The sequence below is a fragment of the Telmatherina bonti genome, assembly GCF_933228915.1.
Source record: "Telmatherina bonti genome assembly, chromosome: 15".
In the NCBI taxonomy this organism is placed as follows: Eukaryota; Metazoa; Chordata; class Actinopteri; order Atheriniformes; family Telmatherinidae; genus Telmatherina; species Telmatherina bonti.
The window spans coordinates 20,290,461-20,307,776 of NC_136613.1; the positions used below are offsets into that span (position 1 = coordinate 20,290,461).

A 17,316-nucleotide genomic window follows, 5' to 3' on the forward strand; every position below is an offset into this window, starting at 1 on the left:
CCAAATGGGCGGAACTAAAGATCAGTTCTCACATCTCAACGTGATTTTTTTTTTTTTTTTTTTTTTTTTTTTTTAAAGAATTGTACATACGTGTTATTTACTGAAATTCAGCGCAATTTAATTTTAAACTCTGGCTCCTTTTTCCCCCCTTCCTTTTACAGCTTTAGCTTCTTTCTTCGAAAATACTTTGCAGTGGCACGCAGACGTACTGATGCAGGATAACTTTGCAGACAGAGCTGATTGTCACGGAGCAGAAAGCAATGATATCTCATGCAAAAGAGCACAAAGGCGAAGCTTACCTTGATTTCAGAGATTAATTCGTCCTTTTTCATATTCTGCTTTTCAGTAACTCGGATGCCGTTTTCCTCCAGAATCGCCCTGCAGCGGGGATCAACACTTTCACTGATCAACACGGTTTTGATCGGAGCCATGTTTAACTTCTTAATCTGCAGGCTGCGCGGTGAAGAGTCGCTGGTGGGTGTCGAGAGGAATGGAGGAACTTTTGAAATGATGGACAAAGTTTCTTTCCTCTGTTGGTTTTGAGCTGTTGTTCCCTATCGGAGACTAAACCATTCAACGTGGTCCCGCCTCTTGTGCATCTCCTGTTCTGACGTAACCTCCCAGCGAACTGGAAACCAGTTCGGGCAAATACCCCCTGTCTATTCTGATTATTAAGCCAACAGTGACTTAAGAAATAAAGTGACTCAGCGTAAGATCCCAAACCTAAAACAGGCTTAAATGCATCTGAAACTGGATTAAATAAACAAAAACAACTCAATAAAGTGCTTAAGCCAAATAAGTAAAACACAAACTTTGTAAGTACTTCAATGGCTAACAAAGTAAGACTATGGCCCTTTGTACAGCCTGAAATATAAACTAATCGTGCATGTTAGGACACAGGAAAACCACAGTGATGATGAGGCAACTTACATAAAATAAAACCAAATAATCAGGAATGGCAGGACAGGTCATAATTGTAAGTTCAAATCTCCAAAGAAACATCAACTTTGTTCGTGTCGGCCCCCATTAAACACTAAGTTTGGTCATGCGAGTCTTAATTTAACAGACACCGTTCATCACCTGACTCATTAGGCAGCACATGGCAGCCTCTTATGTCAGTGCTGTCTCAGTGATTTAACACGTCACTCTCAGTCACACCACTTTATCTGCATTAAGTGGATGCAATTTGTTATTGTGCAGTATGCCCCCCTGAATATCAGTCAGGCAGCAGTGATGGATACACCGTTTTCCTCCCTTGATTATAAAGGAAAAGAGAAGTAAGGTAAAAGACTAGATTGAATGAAGCATGGGCCTTGTTTAAAATGTATATCACTAGATTGGTGCTTGGCATACAGTTTGATTCATGTCCCTTTGGTACAAATCCAACTCAAGAATAATTTGGCTTTCAAACAGGACCTAGTTATTTACTTTGTTTGTTGCATCCTTGTCTGTCATGTTCACTATTATATTTTCAGTTATGTCAAGGAATATCTTTTCCCCCTTCATAGGTCAAGGCTGTAGATGGCAGTTACACATATACAGTATTGAGCGTGGGCCTACAGTTCCTTTCTTAGACTTTATGCAATCAAACAGAGTAAAAAGAAAGAGGGAAAAATTCTACTATAATAATTTTTGAGGTAAATTATTAAAGATGCAAGTTAAGTTGAGGTCAGATTTAATATTAACTAACAGATATCTGCTTGCACATGATCTCAAGTGCATTACTTTAATGAACATTTCTACAGAAATGAACATAGCTACAGATTATTTTATAGCTTTAATAGCTGTGCTTCTGCCCTCCTCTGGCAACCACAGTCCAACCACAGAAAAAAGAATCACTGTATTGACATGCAATTGTGCCCTAAAATCTCACTGACTGATGTAAGTTTTTTCTATGGATTTTCTGCAAAGAAAACATTATCAAGTTGTTGTTTTTTTTAATATATAAAGCAACTAAAGTTGACCCAAAGTGCTTTCTATTTAGTAAGACCAAAGACATTAAATAAGATGGAAAACCTTTTATGAAAACGAATGGATGCAATGCAATCTTTTTGTCTGCCTGATCAGTGTGGGTAGTAGGTTTAATGGGTTACACACATGCCACCTTTAGGTGAACTGAGGAAATGCTTTTAATTGGTGCCACAGTTGCCTGGATACAACACAACAAATGAAGCTTCACAGACCCGATGCTTTATGTGATGTAGGCCTATAATGGATCAGCCGGACGTGTGAAGCCAAAGGTATGCTCTGTTGTGATTGGTGGTTTGGACTAGAATAAGCTTCCTTATTGGTTGTTGCTACCAGATGATTTCAGGTCACACACCAGAGCTGATATAGTCGGAGCGACACTTTTTAGCAGCTAAACGCTGTTATAAACGATAGACTCAACTGTTTTGTTCACGTTTTTTCTATAATTATTGCGATTGCGAATATATAGAACTATAATGGCATCGGTGGTTCAACACGGCCGTCGAAGAGGAGTCAGTAAAAGTGGTGAGAGCCAAATGAACACGCATAAGTTTATGATATTTTAAAAAAAAATCTGTCTTTAAAGTCCAAATATTTATTCCAACAAGTAAGGTTTAAAATGTCAGTTTTCACATTTCTAACCATATAAAAAAGTTCTTTATAAAATATTATGTGGTTTAGTCCCCCTCTTTTGTTCCCCCATGTTGGTCTATAAAGATTTTTTTTTAAACATGCCATCTTATAAAGTTTTCGAAATAAAGTTTAAATGCTTCTGATTCTGTTTTTACGGTGGCCCTGAAGTGTCACAGCAAAACAAAAGCCACAACACATTATGAATAATTTTGTATGAAGCTAAATAGAGCAGGAATATTTTCATAAAGTCCACAAAATACCCCGAAAACTGCTACAAAAGAAAAATTCTGTAACATTCTGTGTCCCAATACTGGCGTCAAAAATAAGTATTTACGCTGGATCAAAATCCATGTTGCTGATCAAAGTGTCCACAGTATTAAATCAAAATACTTGAAAATAACCACTAAGAAGTCATTGTAAAAAGGAGAACCAATAATGAAATAAAACTATGAACATGAGATGTGTGTAATGAGACTACAACGTAATAATACATATTTTTAATTAGCAAACGTCATAAAAAATCTTGTATTTCTGAGAAATGTTGTCTTATCTATATATCAATACATTATTGGCTGTTATTACATCTTGAAAGATTTATTAACAAATTAGTAAAATTGTAATCTGTTAAATTATTGATCATATTATTATTGTATAAAAACCCTCTACATTATTAGCATTAGTACATTTAAAATAGCCAAAATTATTACATTAGATTTTATTCCAATATTTGTTTTTCACAAAGAATAAAAGTTGAGTTTTTATTGTTCTTTAATTGAAGAACAAACAAAAGAACCCCATCAAAAAACAAACTATAACCTATTTTCAAAACTCAGCCATCCCATAATTCAGAAGAGAAGCAAAGCTTCATGTGCAACGTTTACATTATTCATGTGCATGGTCCTTAAAATTTTACAAGTTATTTAAAGTTTTCTTCTTAGCTTGTTATTTTCTGGATTGAGTAGTCAGTTTATAAGATGTGGTGGTCTCCTTCTTTTGTCTTTCTTTCAAAAAAGCATCATCAGATGATGCTGATAAAACGATCCAGTTTCCAGATCTTCGACAAATCACAGTCTTGGGGAAGGATGACTGGATCAGGATTCAAGAAGACCTGAACAGGAGGGATGAAGAAAAGGAGCGCATAACAGAGGCAGCTAAACAGAGAGAGGCTCTAAAACTGCAGTCACAAGAGGTGGTGAAACAGTGGCCCAATAGTATCGCTGTAAGTTCCTGTACATTTCTATACTTTTGATATTACAGGCTTTCATACAGTCAGGCATGTCTCATAGGATGCAAACCCTATTAGACTGGGAACACACAAAATCATAACATGAACATTATTCTTTGTGTATGGATTTATTACAGGCCCAAAGGCAAAGGAAGCTCGAGGCAAAGAAGATTCGAGATGAGATTGAAGAGGAGAAAAGGAAAGTAATGGATATAGAAGAAGCCAAATATAGGGAACAAAAGCGAAAAGAAGCCATTGAAAAAGCCAAGACTCAGCTGTATTATCAATCAAACCGGGTCAAAGGATTACATGTGAGTACTGGTTCAGTTACACACCACTTGTACATAATACTCACAATAAATTCTGGCATAATGAATTATTGCTACATCCCCAGAGTGCACTCCTGCTGACAGAGGTGCTGAAGGAGAGAGAGGCTCAGATTGAACTGAAACAACAAATGAAAAGTGCCTCTAATGATTTGGATAAAGAGTTCATGGAAATGGTCAGTACTAAAGAAGACGAAGCCATGAGAAAGGAGCAGCAGAAAACACTGCAGAAGAAGCTTGAAAGGCAGGCTGTTGCAGCGGACCTGAAAAAGCAGTAAGGTTTAGGAATAGCCCTTTTTAAGATTACTATGTAATTTATTGTGTGCCTGTAGATTTTTCATCTGCCTGTGGTAGAATTGCAAAACATCTACCAAAATTGCATTTCAACGTGAAACGAAGGCCGAATACTCTTGACTTAAGATGAATCCCAAATGAGAAACTTGGATCAAGGCATTAGTAAAAACTCAGGAGTTAAAAACCTCAATATGTTTCCCTTTCTTCAGGGTAAATGAAAAAAAGCTGCTAAAAGAGCAACAAAGGCTGGAGAACATGAAAGATGGAGAGGAAATCCAGCGACTTCAAAAGCTCTATCAGAGGGAACAAAGAACGGAGTCAGAACAGCAAGCAAACCAGAAGAGAAACCTCATGCAAGCTCACCTGGTTGGATCATATTAGCACAGATTATCAGGTACGTCCATCCTCAAAGTCACACTTTTAGTTTCTGAAAGCATTGTCTTTGTTTACAGGAGCATCTCACCAACAGGGACCACATAAAAGTGGCTGATGCACAGAAACAGGAGGCTGAAGAGAAACAAAGGAAACTTTTTCTCTCAGCCAAACAGAAAATGATGGAGCTACGGAAAGAAAGAGAAAAGGAGTTGTTTAGGTATGACGCTGTTAAGTGATATAATAGATCTTGGTTTACATATCACATTCACAAAATCTTCTTTCCTTCCACCAGAGAGGCTCAGCAGCATCGAGAAATGATCTTGAACAAACTAACAGCTACACAGCAAGAGCAGACAGACAGTGAGGAGCAGAGGATTGCTAAAGCTGTAGCTGAGAGGGATGCAAAACAGGCACATCTGCAGCTGGAAGAGGAGGAGAGGAGGGCTGCAATGTTGAAGATGATCATTGCACACAGAGAATTCATGGTAACACGGTCACCTGCATCATTCTACCTATCCATATATTATATATATAACTGAGTGTTGTATCAGACTGACACAAGCTGTAACCCGAACTGTCTCACCAGAGACAAGAAAAAGAGAAGAGGGATAAAATCGCTGAACAAGACACCCAAGATGCACTACAGGCAAAGAGGGAAGCTGACAGAATATTTTCTGAGAAACAACAGCTAAAGACAAAGAAAATTAGCGAAGATCAGAAAAAACTGCAAGACTTCAATGCCGCACAAATGGTAAAAAAAAACAAAAAAAAAACTCTTCTGTGTTGTTTTTAAAAAGAACAACTATGTTCCCTGTTACCTTGGATAAGACTTGTTGTTCATTGTTTGTTTTCAAATACAGGCTGAAAAAAAGGCCAAGTTTCAGCGGCTGAGGGAGGAGGAACACGAGTTTGAAGAGAGAAATGCAAAACTCAGTGCAGAAGAGGAAAACAGTTTCCAGAAGTATTCACAGCATGTCATCAGTGCTGCGTTAGAGGCAAAGAGGAATGTATTGCCGCTTCATAAAGCAGCAAGAGAAGGGCTTGGAGGTGGGTCCGGTCCTGGTTTCAGTGGAGTCAGGCCTATCTACCTTGTTCAGGATCGTACGGATGCACAGATGCCCAGATATGTCACAAGTGTAACAGAGAACATGAAAAAGATTCATGAAGCCGTAGATATTGAGGAGGCAAAGAAGAGGCTTGGATTCATATGGTGATAGCTCCCTCACAGCTGGCATGGTTATTATTCACTTCCTCAGTAATTATCAATTATTGTGATTTAAGGAAAAGACAACTGAACATCATAACCTATCAGTGTTCATCCAGCAATTAATTTTCTTGACCACTTAGTCCAATTAATGGTTGCTGGGAGACTGAAGCCCATCCCAGCAATCATTGGGCAAGAGGCAGGGTAGCTTATAGGCGTTGCAAAGCATTTAGATTTGATGCATATTATTGATTCCATGGGATTTTATCTTAGAAGTTACTATCATTAGTTGCTGCTTCTCATATTTCCAGTGTCTCCCAAAGAGATTAAAAAATACCTTAGAAAAAAAGAGTAAAATCAGCATCAAGAAATCGACTGAGTGCCAAATCAATACAACTTGTATAGTTTCCTTTTGAACACACAGATTTGACTTCTGTCAAAGTTTATCTGAATATCTTTGCGGTCTCGGCAGTCTGGTAGCTATCTAAACCTTTAACACCTTTAATCTTCCTTAATTACATCTAATTTTAGTTAATCTAATTTGAAATTAAATTGTCCATCCACTCTCTTTACCCGCTGATTCCAATGCATGGTTGCAGAGGGGCTGCTGCCTAAACCAGCTGCTACTGAACAGGAAACAGAGTACATCCTGACACAGTCTGCCAGCCTGTAAACCACCCACTAACGCCTATAGATTTTTAGAAACACCAGTTAACCCAACATACATGTTTTTGGACAGTGGGAGGAAGCTAGAGTGCCCAGAGAGAAGCAATGCATGCACAAGAACATGTAGACTCCACAACAGAACCAAAACATTCTTGTATTGAAGCCATGAAGCTAAACTCTCTGCAGCCCTTAGACTACAATAATTACAAGCAAAATAAAGTGGAACATTCAGTGAATGACTTACTGGTTAGCTCAGACATCTTCTGATGGTTACAAATCATCACAAACACCAAAGCTTAGTATTCCTTTATGGATGATAATACAAACTTGTGTTAGGTTTGTAGACACAAGAGAAAAAATGTTGAGGCTCTTGGACGATGTCATATTTATCAAGAGGCCATTGACATTTTCACTGTAGGCTCTATTGGAGTCTAGAGACCAATGACAAATGGCGGCTCAAAGGTCAGAAAAATAAAACAGCTAAATACATTTTTTTTTCCAGAAGTGACTGGATTGTCTTTATCACAACAGAGATCTATGAACTGTTATCAGGAGGAATGACTCCACTGAACAAAACTTGCACCTGACCTAAACATGTAGGAATGTTACCATTTTGTCACTTAAAAAACAGTAATTGTGCCCACTCATGTCTATTCATACTAAAATATGAAAAACTATACTCAAAGCTTTAAACACAATAAAGTTCAGATGGCTCAAAGCGTTTGTTCTGTAACACAAAGCACCTTCTACCTAAGCAGCTAAATTATCCAGTAACTATTACAGTAAGGAATCGGCATCTTAATGTGAATCATTGTAGCTCAAAGTGGATTTTTTTTATGCAGCCATTTTGCAGTCATTATTCACAGAACTCCAAAAATCTGATGCTTTTAAATAAATTGGTTCCCTTCTTTTAATGCAAACAGAAAAGATGAGTCATCTGAGCAAGTTTCCAAGTTCTTTTAATAACATTGTTATTGTTGTAATTTTGATTGCAAATAAATGTTTTGGAGTCAGTTTCGAGGTCTAATAAAAACTATTACAAATCAAACTGAGCTTTATAATTCAATCAACACTTCAACAGATTTCTATGACCCGCTTGCACAGAACAGAGCTCAAACAAACAGCTTGTATCTTCGATGAGACAAAGAGAAAGAGAGAGTTTAACAGGATTACAGTACAGGATTGTTGGTGGAAATAAAGGAGTAGAAACACTGACATGGTCAAAGCATGCAACACAGTATAAATCTCCTCTTCCAGTAGGAAAAAAAGCAATAGTTTGATATGGATAAAAGGCATTTTTAAAAAAGGAGAAAACAAAACAAATGTTAGATAACCATCTGGGCTTCTGTGTGGGCAAAATAAAACTGACCAAATAATTCAAACATTAAAACATCTACAATGTAAGTTCCCGTTGTCATATAAAATAAAAAGAATGTGGTACTTTCTCACACACGCTTGTGGATTCAGTTCATAACAAGTCAATTTCTCCAAAATGGGTCTATAGATATCCCTCTACAGCTGTATGCACAGTACACACACACACACACACACACACACACACACACACACACACACACACACACACACACACACACACACACACACACACACACACACACACACACACACACACACACACACACACACACAAGGACAAATTAAGATTTTTGATTTGTCCATCACATCTACTGTTGGGTTCAAGTTTGCAGAGTTTGTATTCGCAGGTTTGAGCAGCTGCATTTCCATCTCTTAACCATGGAGTCCTTCTGTTGCAGTTTTGTGCTGGTAAAGCTGAATTTACAGTTTGACAGACTTGTACAGTTACCTTTGGAGGAAGTGAGGGTTGGGAATAAACCTTTACAGATGGAAAACTGGTGTTGCATACTACATAAATAGGGGAATTACCAAAACAACAACAATAAAACCCCATGTTAGTCGCTGTCAGAGCTGGAGCTAGAGCTAGACCGATGCCCTTTGCTGTCAGTTTTATTTTTGCCTTTTGTACTATCTGGTCTGACTGGACTTCTTCTGTCTTTGGATTTGGCAGCGCTACTGGTTCTTCTTCTAGAGTTTGGACTTCTTTTGCGTCTTTCTGCTCTATCGCTTTCAGAACTGCTGCTGCTGCGTCGTCTCTTTTTGCTCTTCTCTTCTCTGTCTTTTCTATGAGATGATCGGTCTCTCCTACGGCTCCTGCTCCTGGAGCGCCTGCCTCTGTGAGAGTCTCTAGTCTTATTCCTGTCTGGACTTCTTGATCGCCGATCTTCATCCCTAGATGTTCCTTGCCGCTTGTTCTCCCTTTCACTGTTGTATCGTCTTTCTTTACTTTTGCTGCGTTCTCTGCCCCTCTCTTTGTCCTTTTCTCTTTTTTCTTCATTGTCTTTGGACACTGTTTGTCCACCTTTGTCCCTGGTTTTGCTGCTGGATCTGTGCTCATCTTTTGTAGATGCCCTCTCTTTGCTCAGTGACTTTTTCCTCATTCTCTCACCATTTTTTCCTTTAGAGTCTTCTTCAGGCTTTTTATCAGATTTGTGACCCTTATTTCTGTCTTTACTGTGATCTGAATCCGACTCCTTTTCTTTCTTATTAACATTTCTTTCTTTACTTCTGGAGCGACCTTTTCTACTGTCACCCCCATCTCTGCTTTTTGACCTTTTACCCTTGTCTCGGCTTTTACTGCGACTACGAGACTTGTCTTTTTTCTTTGGTCTGTGCTTGCTCTCCCTCTCATCCTTTTCTACGTCTTCTTTACTTTCAGACCTATGAGACCGAGAGTTTTTGTCCTTTTTACCCTCAGTTGTGTGTTCATGCTTAGTGTTGGAGAGCCTCCTCTCTCTCCTTGGGGCTTTATTTTCTTCATCCTTTGTCTCATTCATGTCACCTCTGTAAAAAAAGATGAATAAATAAATTTAAAAAAATACATAAATAAATAAAAATGAATAAATGATACAAACTAGGTAAATGAACTTGACATCCGACAGAGTAACAATCTACTCAACTACTCAATGAGGTTTCAACAAATCCCAATTTTTGTTACACTTTAGGCAGTTTCTACATTTTTAATTATCTAATAAAATATCAAAGTATATACTGACGTGGACAAAATTGTTGGTACCCTTCATGAAACAGGCCCGGACAAAAATTATAGTACCCCTAGGTAAGACTGAAAAATACTGTTACCAAAGGGACATGTTCATCCAAGGTATGTCCATCAATTAGCGTCACAGGAGTCTACGACTTTGTAATTAGTCAGTGTATCTATCCATAGGGCTACAGGTAGTCACAGTGCTGTTTGGTGACATGAACTGTGTCCAAATTCAGGGTCTTCGCACTTCTAAGTGTGATGAATGCGTAGCCAAGAAGTCTTCTACGTTGTCTGCACACTCCAAAGTGTGCTTACCTTTAGTGAAATGAGACAGCCCACCTATCTGTAGGAGAATTACCCATAGTGCGTCAGTCCTTTGTTGCCTAGCAACTACATTTGCTAAGTTCATCTAATTAGTGATCTAATTCTTCCACAAAAAAAAATAAATAAAAAAATTTTTTTTAAAAAATGACAGAAAATGGCTCCAGTAATTTAAATAATCACAAAGGTAAATTATATTTACCTTTGTGATTAAAATACAAACATGTGGAGGAGGCGGCCATGATGAGCTCTCCCTCTGGCTAAGAGTGCAGTGAAGCTCTCTCTCCTCTGACGGCTCATCCTGTCAAGCTCACGTTAACTTCAGGGAAAAATAATCCTGCTCAGGCGCATGTAATTAAATTAATTTATAGTTATTGGACACAATATAACCGATGTACTAGCTTGTCTGCTGGGACAAATATGTGTATATATATATACATACATCTAAAAAAAAATTAATAAATAAATGGTCTCGCTGGTGTGATGCCTACACTGCATTCTGCTGCTACTTCTTTTCTATCAGGTGCGCAATAAATTCTGGATGAAAAGAGGTCACAAAGGGTGCTTGTCCCCTTTGTTTTAAGGTAATCTGGAGCCAAATGAAGTGCAAATTTGAAGGGTGGATTTCAAGGAACCTTCTAATTGGGACAGCATTGGCGCGCCACAATGATGTATGCAGCCGACAAATCAACACTTCAAAGTGTTCAGACCCTGAATTGAGACACAGACAGTGTATCACACTTAACATGGACCAGAGGAAGCAAAGGAAAGAGTTGTCTCAAGATATTAGAAAGAAAATAGTAGACAAGCATGTTAGGGTAAAGACTATAAGACCATCTCTAAGCAGCTTGAGTTTCCCATGACAACAGCTGTACATTTTATTCAGAAATCTAAGATCTTTGGGACCGTAGCCAACCTCCCTGGATGTGGCTGCAGGAGGAAATTGATGATAAATCAAAGAAACTGATAATACAAATGGTAACAAAAGAAAGACTTCTAAAAAATGTCTTACTTTCAGTGGTTAAATTTCATCTAATTTTTAATTATTATTACTTTTGCCAGATTCAAGTAATTTCTGTGACCATTTTGAGTTTTTTTCATTAATGCTGGGCGGACACTGTGATTTCGAGGGGATTTCACCACGATTTTGCTGTCGCAGACCACGCTACGTCATCGAGGAAACATCGTAGCGTCGGGATGTCGTGAGCCGTACAGTGTGAGAACACTCACTAGGAAGGATTAATTGCTGCTACGTTCTAACGATGATGCTGCGACCTCCCGATCAAACTTCTGGCATGTCAGAAATTTTCGCCGGCGCTCGTACAGTGTGAGTGGTGTTACATCACGATTCTACGTTCACACCTGCGCAGAAGACACTGGTGGAGCTTTAAACAAACCCGTTCGTGCAGTGGGAGCATTTCCCCGACAGTCAGATTTCTAAAATCGCACAGTGTCCGCCTGGCATAAGGGTACCAACAATTTTGTTCACCTGTGTATTACACATTTCCTATCTATAAATGATGAAGCTCTTTGTATTTCATTTAACATCTGTCAACATTTCTGGTAACTTAACTTTTGCAATGATCAAGGACTGCTTGTTTAGTTTTACACATAGCTTTGTTAAATGCTAAAGTAGCATCGATCACAGGCAAGCTTACTTTGTGTTCGTTTACTCTACATCTGTCCACAGATCTGGATAAAGTTAAAATGAGATGATCTTACTTGTCTCCCTTAATCCAGCGCTCTCCTGTGTATGCCCTCATCCTCTGACGCTGCATTTCCTGACGCCAGTGGGGAGGAGTTTCGCTACGCCGATAACGATCTCTAGATCTCGATCGAGAGCGCGAAGGAGTCCGATATCTCTGTTAGTGAGACATAAAAATTGTTTACTTTTTCTGTAATTCTCTTTAAATCAATGAGAATTTTTTTCCTTTACAAAACTCTTGTCAAATTAGTTTTTACAACTAAACTTGTGAAAACTGGATGAAATTTTTGTCTTCCTACCCTCGGTCCCCTGCCTTTTATCTTGCGCCCAGATCGGGTTGTCACCACAAGTCGTCTGTGATACGGTGATTGAGAGTTGTACATCATGCCAGCACTGGCAAGAAGAGAAAAACAAGACATGGAAATTTACAGCTTGTGGCTTCTTGTGAGACTTGTTTGTCCTGAACTTCAAACACTAACTTCTCTCTTGGCCTGTCCTCTTTTTTCCTCTGATCATTTTCAATTTCATCCGACTTCTGGACAGCTTGAGGGCTTCTCCTCATGAGAAATCTATTCTCTGGAATAGGTGGGATTTCTTCAGGACGTACGGTAGATGTAACCAAATCTTCTTGCTCCTTCTCTTCAACATTCTCAGCTTCTGACCTGTGAACATACTCAACAGTTAAGATGCTGCATTTTGCAGACCAAAACAATTGGCTAAAATGGTTGTATACTTTTTAATGTCTTTTTCCTTTTCTTTTTCCTTCTTCTGTTTCTTTTTTAGCTTTTTTGCCTTCTTCTTCTGCTTTTTGGATTCTTTTTCGGACTCTTCAGACTCTGACGAGCTCTCAGTGTCACTGGAGCTGCTGCTGGAACCCGAGGAGGCTTTTTCTTTCTTCTTTGCATTTTTCTTTGCTACAAATACATAAACAATGTTAACACATTTAAGAAGCTCATGAAATAATTTTTTTTCCCATATTCAAATAAACAAACCTTTAGTTTTAGGGATAAGCTCTCCACAGTTCAACACTTTGACATCAGCATATGGCTTGCTGTTGGGATCTGTTTTCTGGTTCTCCATGGTTTGAACAACCTCTTGACCAGAAATCACATGGCCAAAAACAACATGAACACTGAAAAAACATAAAGTGATGTTAAAATGAATCTAAATCATGGCCAGGTTATGTCTTGTGAATCAGTTTGAATTAAAATCTGTCAAATGGCACTTACCCATCCAGATGCGGTGCAGGTTTTGTTGTTCTGAAGTGTCAAAGGCCATTGAAGAAACAGGGCATAAATTAATTTGCAAAGCTTACAAGTCTACATTAACGACGACCAATAAATGACATGAAAGATATGTAAATGAAGTAAAATACTAACATGAAAAACTGAGATCCATTTGTATCTTTGCCCCTATTGGCCATAGACAGCAGATACTCCTTGTTGTGTTTAACAGCAAAGCTTTCATCTGGAGGGAAAGCACAAGATTGTACTGCCACCTTGAAGCCAACGTCGGCTTGGATAACAACAGACAGCTTTAACAGTGGCCTCTTTACCTTCAAAAAAGCCTCCATAGATGGATTCACCCCCTCTTCCATTGCCTATAATGTCAAAAAACTAATTAAATAAAGATTTTTAAATGATGAAAATTCACTTGACTGGTAAATACTTTAAATCTTTTTAGCCACTTTGTTTACAAATAATTCATATTCAGCAGGCAAAAGATATTCTTGTTTGAACTGCAGTGATTTTTTTTTTTTTTTTAAACAAGACTGTTAGTGACAGACAAAGCTACCATGATAATGGCTTGTACATTAACGCCATGGCATAATGTAGACAATAGTTGAGTTTCCATCAACTCGTAAAGCGATCATTACCTGATTTGCAGAGAAAAAACTAGCTAGCATGGTGCCATCAGCAGGCAACAGTGTACACAAAGCTACACAAACCTGCTGTTCCCCTTGAAACATGTTCAGTTGTTAATCTTATATCCAATATTATGTCATCTGAACATAATTTGTGTACAAGGCTAAAATAAAAAGTACAGAAAACTTTTGTGATAGATTAATTTTTTCTCAATTTCGACAGTGGAAAACTATAAATGAAATGAAAATGAGTGTGAATTTTTTGAATGGGTCATATCTGGAGACAAGTCATGAATTTGCTAAGACAATTATGCCATTGATCACATTCGATGACTCGCCTTCACTGAAGTCTCCTCCTTGAATCATAAAGTCTTTAACAATTCGATGGAAGAGGCATCCCTTGTAGTGCAGTGGTTTCTGGGTCCCTTTCCCAATGCCTTTTTCACCTGAATAAAGCAGCAGTGGATGGTGAAACTTATCTGCACTGTTAATACTTACAGTTTGTGGAAAAGTATGAGAGAAAGAAACTCACCAGTACAAAGGCATCGGAAGTTTTCACAAGTTTTCGGACAGATGTCTGAAAATAGCTCCACCACAACTCTGCCAACTGTAAAAAGACAAAAGGTCAAGTTTACCCAGAGCTGTCATTGCATGCAGTACACCTTTAAAAAAGGAGGTGTAGACAACTACCCTTTTCCAATTCAATTATATGGCACCTTTGAAGACTTTCTTTGGTTCTGCTACATTGCACCCTGTCAGACCTCTTTTTTCCAACCAACCATCATAGACCATGAAAATAAGATAAATCAGTCAACATACATAACAGTAACCCTGCCATATCAAAGGCCATATTCTGGACCTAATCTGCGGTTCATGTCTCAACCCTTCAAACTGTACAGATGATAAACCCACAATTGTTGACTGGTGATCTCTGAATGCTAAAAATAGTCAATTTGAATGTCATTGTAGAAAGATTAGTGCCAATATAAAAAAAAAATATCATCATATCATATAAAGCATTACAAGGACTTAATTGGAAAAGCCAAAGCCACCTGCTACACAGGTATTGGTTTCCACTGGTCAACAATACTGTTCTTCAGTGAATAAAATGCACAAAATCTACCAGCTCTTCAATTTTATAACTTCTTTCGTCTCCTCTTTTGAATGATTCACTCCCTGTCAGTTTTTCTCCAGTTTCCAACTCCTAGATGCTCAAGTAATCTCAGACCTCAGCTGTAAGTCAAAGCTTTCCACCTGTCAGCTTGATCCTCCCTGTCTTCTCTGCTACCACTTATTTTCTACCATCTTCCACTCCTCTCTCACCACTTGAACTGTTTCCATTCTCTTTAAAACTGCAGCCTGATACTGAAAAAAACCCCCAGATAAATTTACTAAATTTAATCCAACTCCAGTTCTTCAAATGTCACCCACAAGAGGACAATCTCACCCTCCATATCTGTCAGATCTCCTGCACACTGCCACCTCTATCCATTCCCTCAGATCATCTTCTATCATCCACCTCACTGTGCCTTTCAGCCACCTCAGCACCATGGGGAGGAAAGTATTGAGCTGATCTGCTACGCAACTCTGGAATTTGCTCCCACCAGACATAAAATGTAAGACTGACTCTCTCACTGTTTAAATTAAGAATAAAACATCACTGGTTCAACACACACTCTCTGTAATTACGTCTCTTTTTTTAAATTTTTTTTTTATGTCTGCATCTTTATTTAATCTTTGTTTTTACTCTGTTTTTCTTTTATGGTCCTGACATAAAAGTTGCTTCTAAATAAAAATTTATTAATATTAGAGGATAGCTCGGACCATATTGTTTTCCAAATATTTATTATTGTGATTACTGTCAGCACAACTCACTTAAATTTGACCCCCTTAGCCCTCGTGAACACATGGCACACATGGAGCATCCCAAGACAAGCAAAAAAGTCTATTAAATGCTTATTGACATGGCAACGAGGTGTCCACCATCTTGGAATGTACACCCATTTCTTTCATGTTAGGTGCATTGTATTTGAACGAACTAGTCTCAAGTGATCATTTGTGACTGACTCAAAATTAGGCAGGAAGCTTCATGACATGTTGGGGACCAAATCTTTTGACATTTTTCTGTAAGTAGAAAGTGTGACATTGAAATTTGACACGTGTGACGCCCCAAGGACAAGCCAAAAAAAAAAAAAAAAAAAAAAAAAAAAAAAAAAAAAAAAAAAGTCAATAAAACACCTGTTGCCATGGCAACAGGGGAGGCCAATTTTTTTTTTTTCACTTTACACACATTGTATTTGAATGAACTCGGTTGATTAACTCCAATTTCAGCTGGAAGCTTTGTGACAAGTTGGGTGCAGAAGGGGTTATCACCCTTTGGATGCCGCTTGCTTTAAATTTTAACTATTATTCTTATCATTATATGGTCACCCTGCAGATTTTTAGGACATGTTTAGTATAAAGTTATTATTTCAAGCTTTGTGAACAACGGAAAAAGTTTTATTGACAGGTTGCATCATTACTAGAAGTGTTTCTTAACACTTTAATCCATCACACACACACACACACACACACACAAAGCAGAAAATTGGAATTTCTTTTCTTACCAAGAACATTACTGATTCCTATATCAAGGAAGCAGCGAGGCCGAACTTTGATCCCCATGGTCACTCAAAACACCTACAGGGTAGACATAAGGTTGAGCGGCAATTAAATACGTTCAGCTGATTGTTATGTCAAATAAGTCAAACAAGTTCACAAGTTAGCAGCCGATGTAACATTTTGGTGTTGCATAGTCAGAATAGCTGACTAGACTTGCCTAGACTCTTTTAAATGTCAGAGACACTTACACGAAACAAAACAAACACCATGCTGTTCGCTCACAATGTTTCCATCTAACAACAGAGTAAAGTAGAAAACCTAAGAAAAGACAGTATTATTATTCAACGTTGTGGCCGCAGCTAGATTACCACATTCGTGTGTTTATGATGGGCTAGTTAGCATTAGCCACCTAGCGCCATGCTAAAAAAAAAAAAAAAAAAAAAAAAAAAAAAAAAAAAAAAAAAAAAAAAGACCTGTTGAGCAAACTGCGCTGACATATTTCAGTGCTTCCGTAAAAATAAAAAGTTTTTACGCTTTTAGATTCGTTCATGTGGATTTTAAACAATAACACCATAAAGACACACGGTAGTGGTGGACAGAGTATCCGAAGGCCTGGCATTAGCATTAGCAAAATCACCTCACGTTCGCAACAGCCAGACATGCAGAGAGGGGGGTTTCTATTAAATGTGAGCCCAGCGATTTCAACATAGATACTGCACAGATGTTATCAGACGTCGGTCATGTGAAAGCAAATCACCTGAAAGACCAATGATTTCAGTCCATACAGCGAACAGCGCTTGCAAAAGGTAAAAACGAAGTTTCATTCAGCGTAAGACTGCCTGTTTTATAAAGATGGCGCGACAGAGACGTCGATAGTCGTGCGCCAGTTGGTCTCCAAGTGTGCTCTGCCCTAAATTTTACCTGCCAGGTAAAAGGTTCCCAGTTGTATTAAGACCATTTCTGCCCGACTGACTGCAATGCGGTGCTTATTGTTAATTTTACAGACCAAGCAATGAAACATTTTTGATTTGCTAAGACATTTCATGCAACTT

The 17,316-nt window shown here is 38.3% G+C and overlaps 3 protein-coding genes across 3 annotated transcripts in view; 1 reads left to right on the top strand and 2 right to left on the bottom strand.

Annotated features, from left to right (window-relative positions):
- The window catches only part of phgdh (phosphoglycerate dehydrogenase), a 12,563-nt gene extending 12,097 nt beyond the window's left edge, over nt 1-466 (bottom strand). Inside the window, exon 1 of the mRNA XM_079254120.1 lies at nt 300-466. Within this exon, the coding sequence (XP_079110246.1) occupies nt 300-431 (132 nt within the window). The 5' untranslated portion in view covers nt 432-466. The remainder of the gene's footprint in view (nt 1-299) is intronic.
- Nucleotides 467-2,444: 1,978 nt separating this feature from the next.
- cfap210 (cilia and flagella associated protein 210) lies at nt 2,445-6,035 on the top strand (the record flags this gene model as incomplete). Its single annotated transcript, XM_079254695.1, has 9 exons — nt 2,445-2,493; nt 3,615-3,820; nt 3,964-4,137; nt 4,221-4,426; nt 4,656-4,812; nt 4,899-5,038; nt 5,114-5,306; nt 5,408-5,572; nt 5,682-6,035. The coding sequence occupies 9 exons, from the start codon at nt 2,445-2,447 to the stop codon at nt 6,033-6,035; spliced, it is 1,644 nt and encodes a 547-aa protein (XP_079110821.1).
- A 1,613-nt stretch (nt 6,036-7,648) lies between these two features.
- Nucleotides 7,649-17,136, bottom strand: ppig (peptidylprolyl isomerase G (cyclophilin G)). The gene is made up of 13 exons (XM_079254458.1): nt 17,022-17,136; nt 16,270-16,342; nt 14,196-14,270; nt 14,002-14,109; nt 13,355-13,399; nt 13,179-13,266; nt 13,029-13,058; nt 12,792-12,931; nt 12,533-12,713; nt 12,279-12,461; nt 12,099-12,192; nt 11,817-11,956; nt 7,649-9,571 (listed from the first exon to the last, which is right to left on the bottom strand). The coding sequence occupies exons 2-13, from the start codon at nt 16,325-16,327 to the stop codon at nt 8,623-8,625; spliced, it is 2,091 nt and encodes a 696-aa protein (XP_079110584.1). The 5' UTR covers nt 16,328-16,342; nt 17,022-17,136; the 3' UTR covers nt 7,649-8,622.
- Nucleotides 17,137-17,316: the final 180 nt, after the last annotated feature.

Coding starts and splice junctions, on each gene's coding strand:
- ppig (XM_079254458.1), bottom strand. CDS start 16,327: ATGGGGATCAAAGTTCGGCCTCGCTGCTTCCTTGATATAGGAATCAGT. Junction 13,059..13,178: donor AATGGATCTCAGTTTTTCAT/GTTAGTATTTTA, acceptor TTGACACTTCAG/AACAACAAAACCTGCACCGC. Junction 12,462..12,532: donor AAGGAAAAAGACATTAAAAA/GTATACAACCAT, acceptor GTATGTTCACAG/GTCAGAAGCTGAGAATGTTG.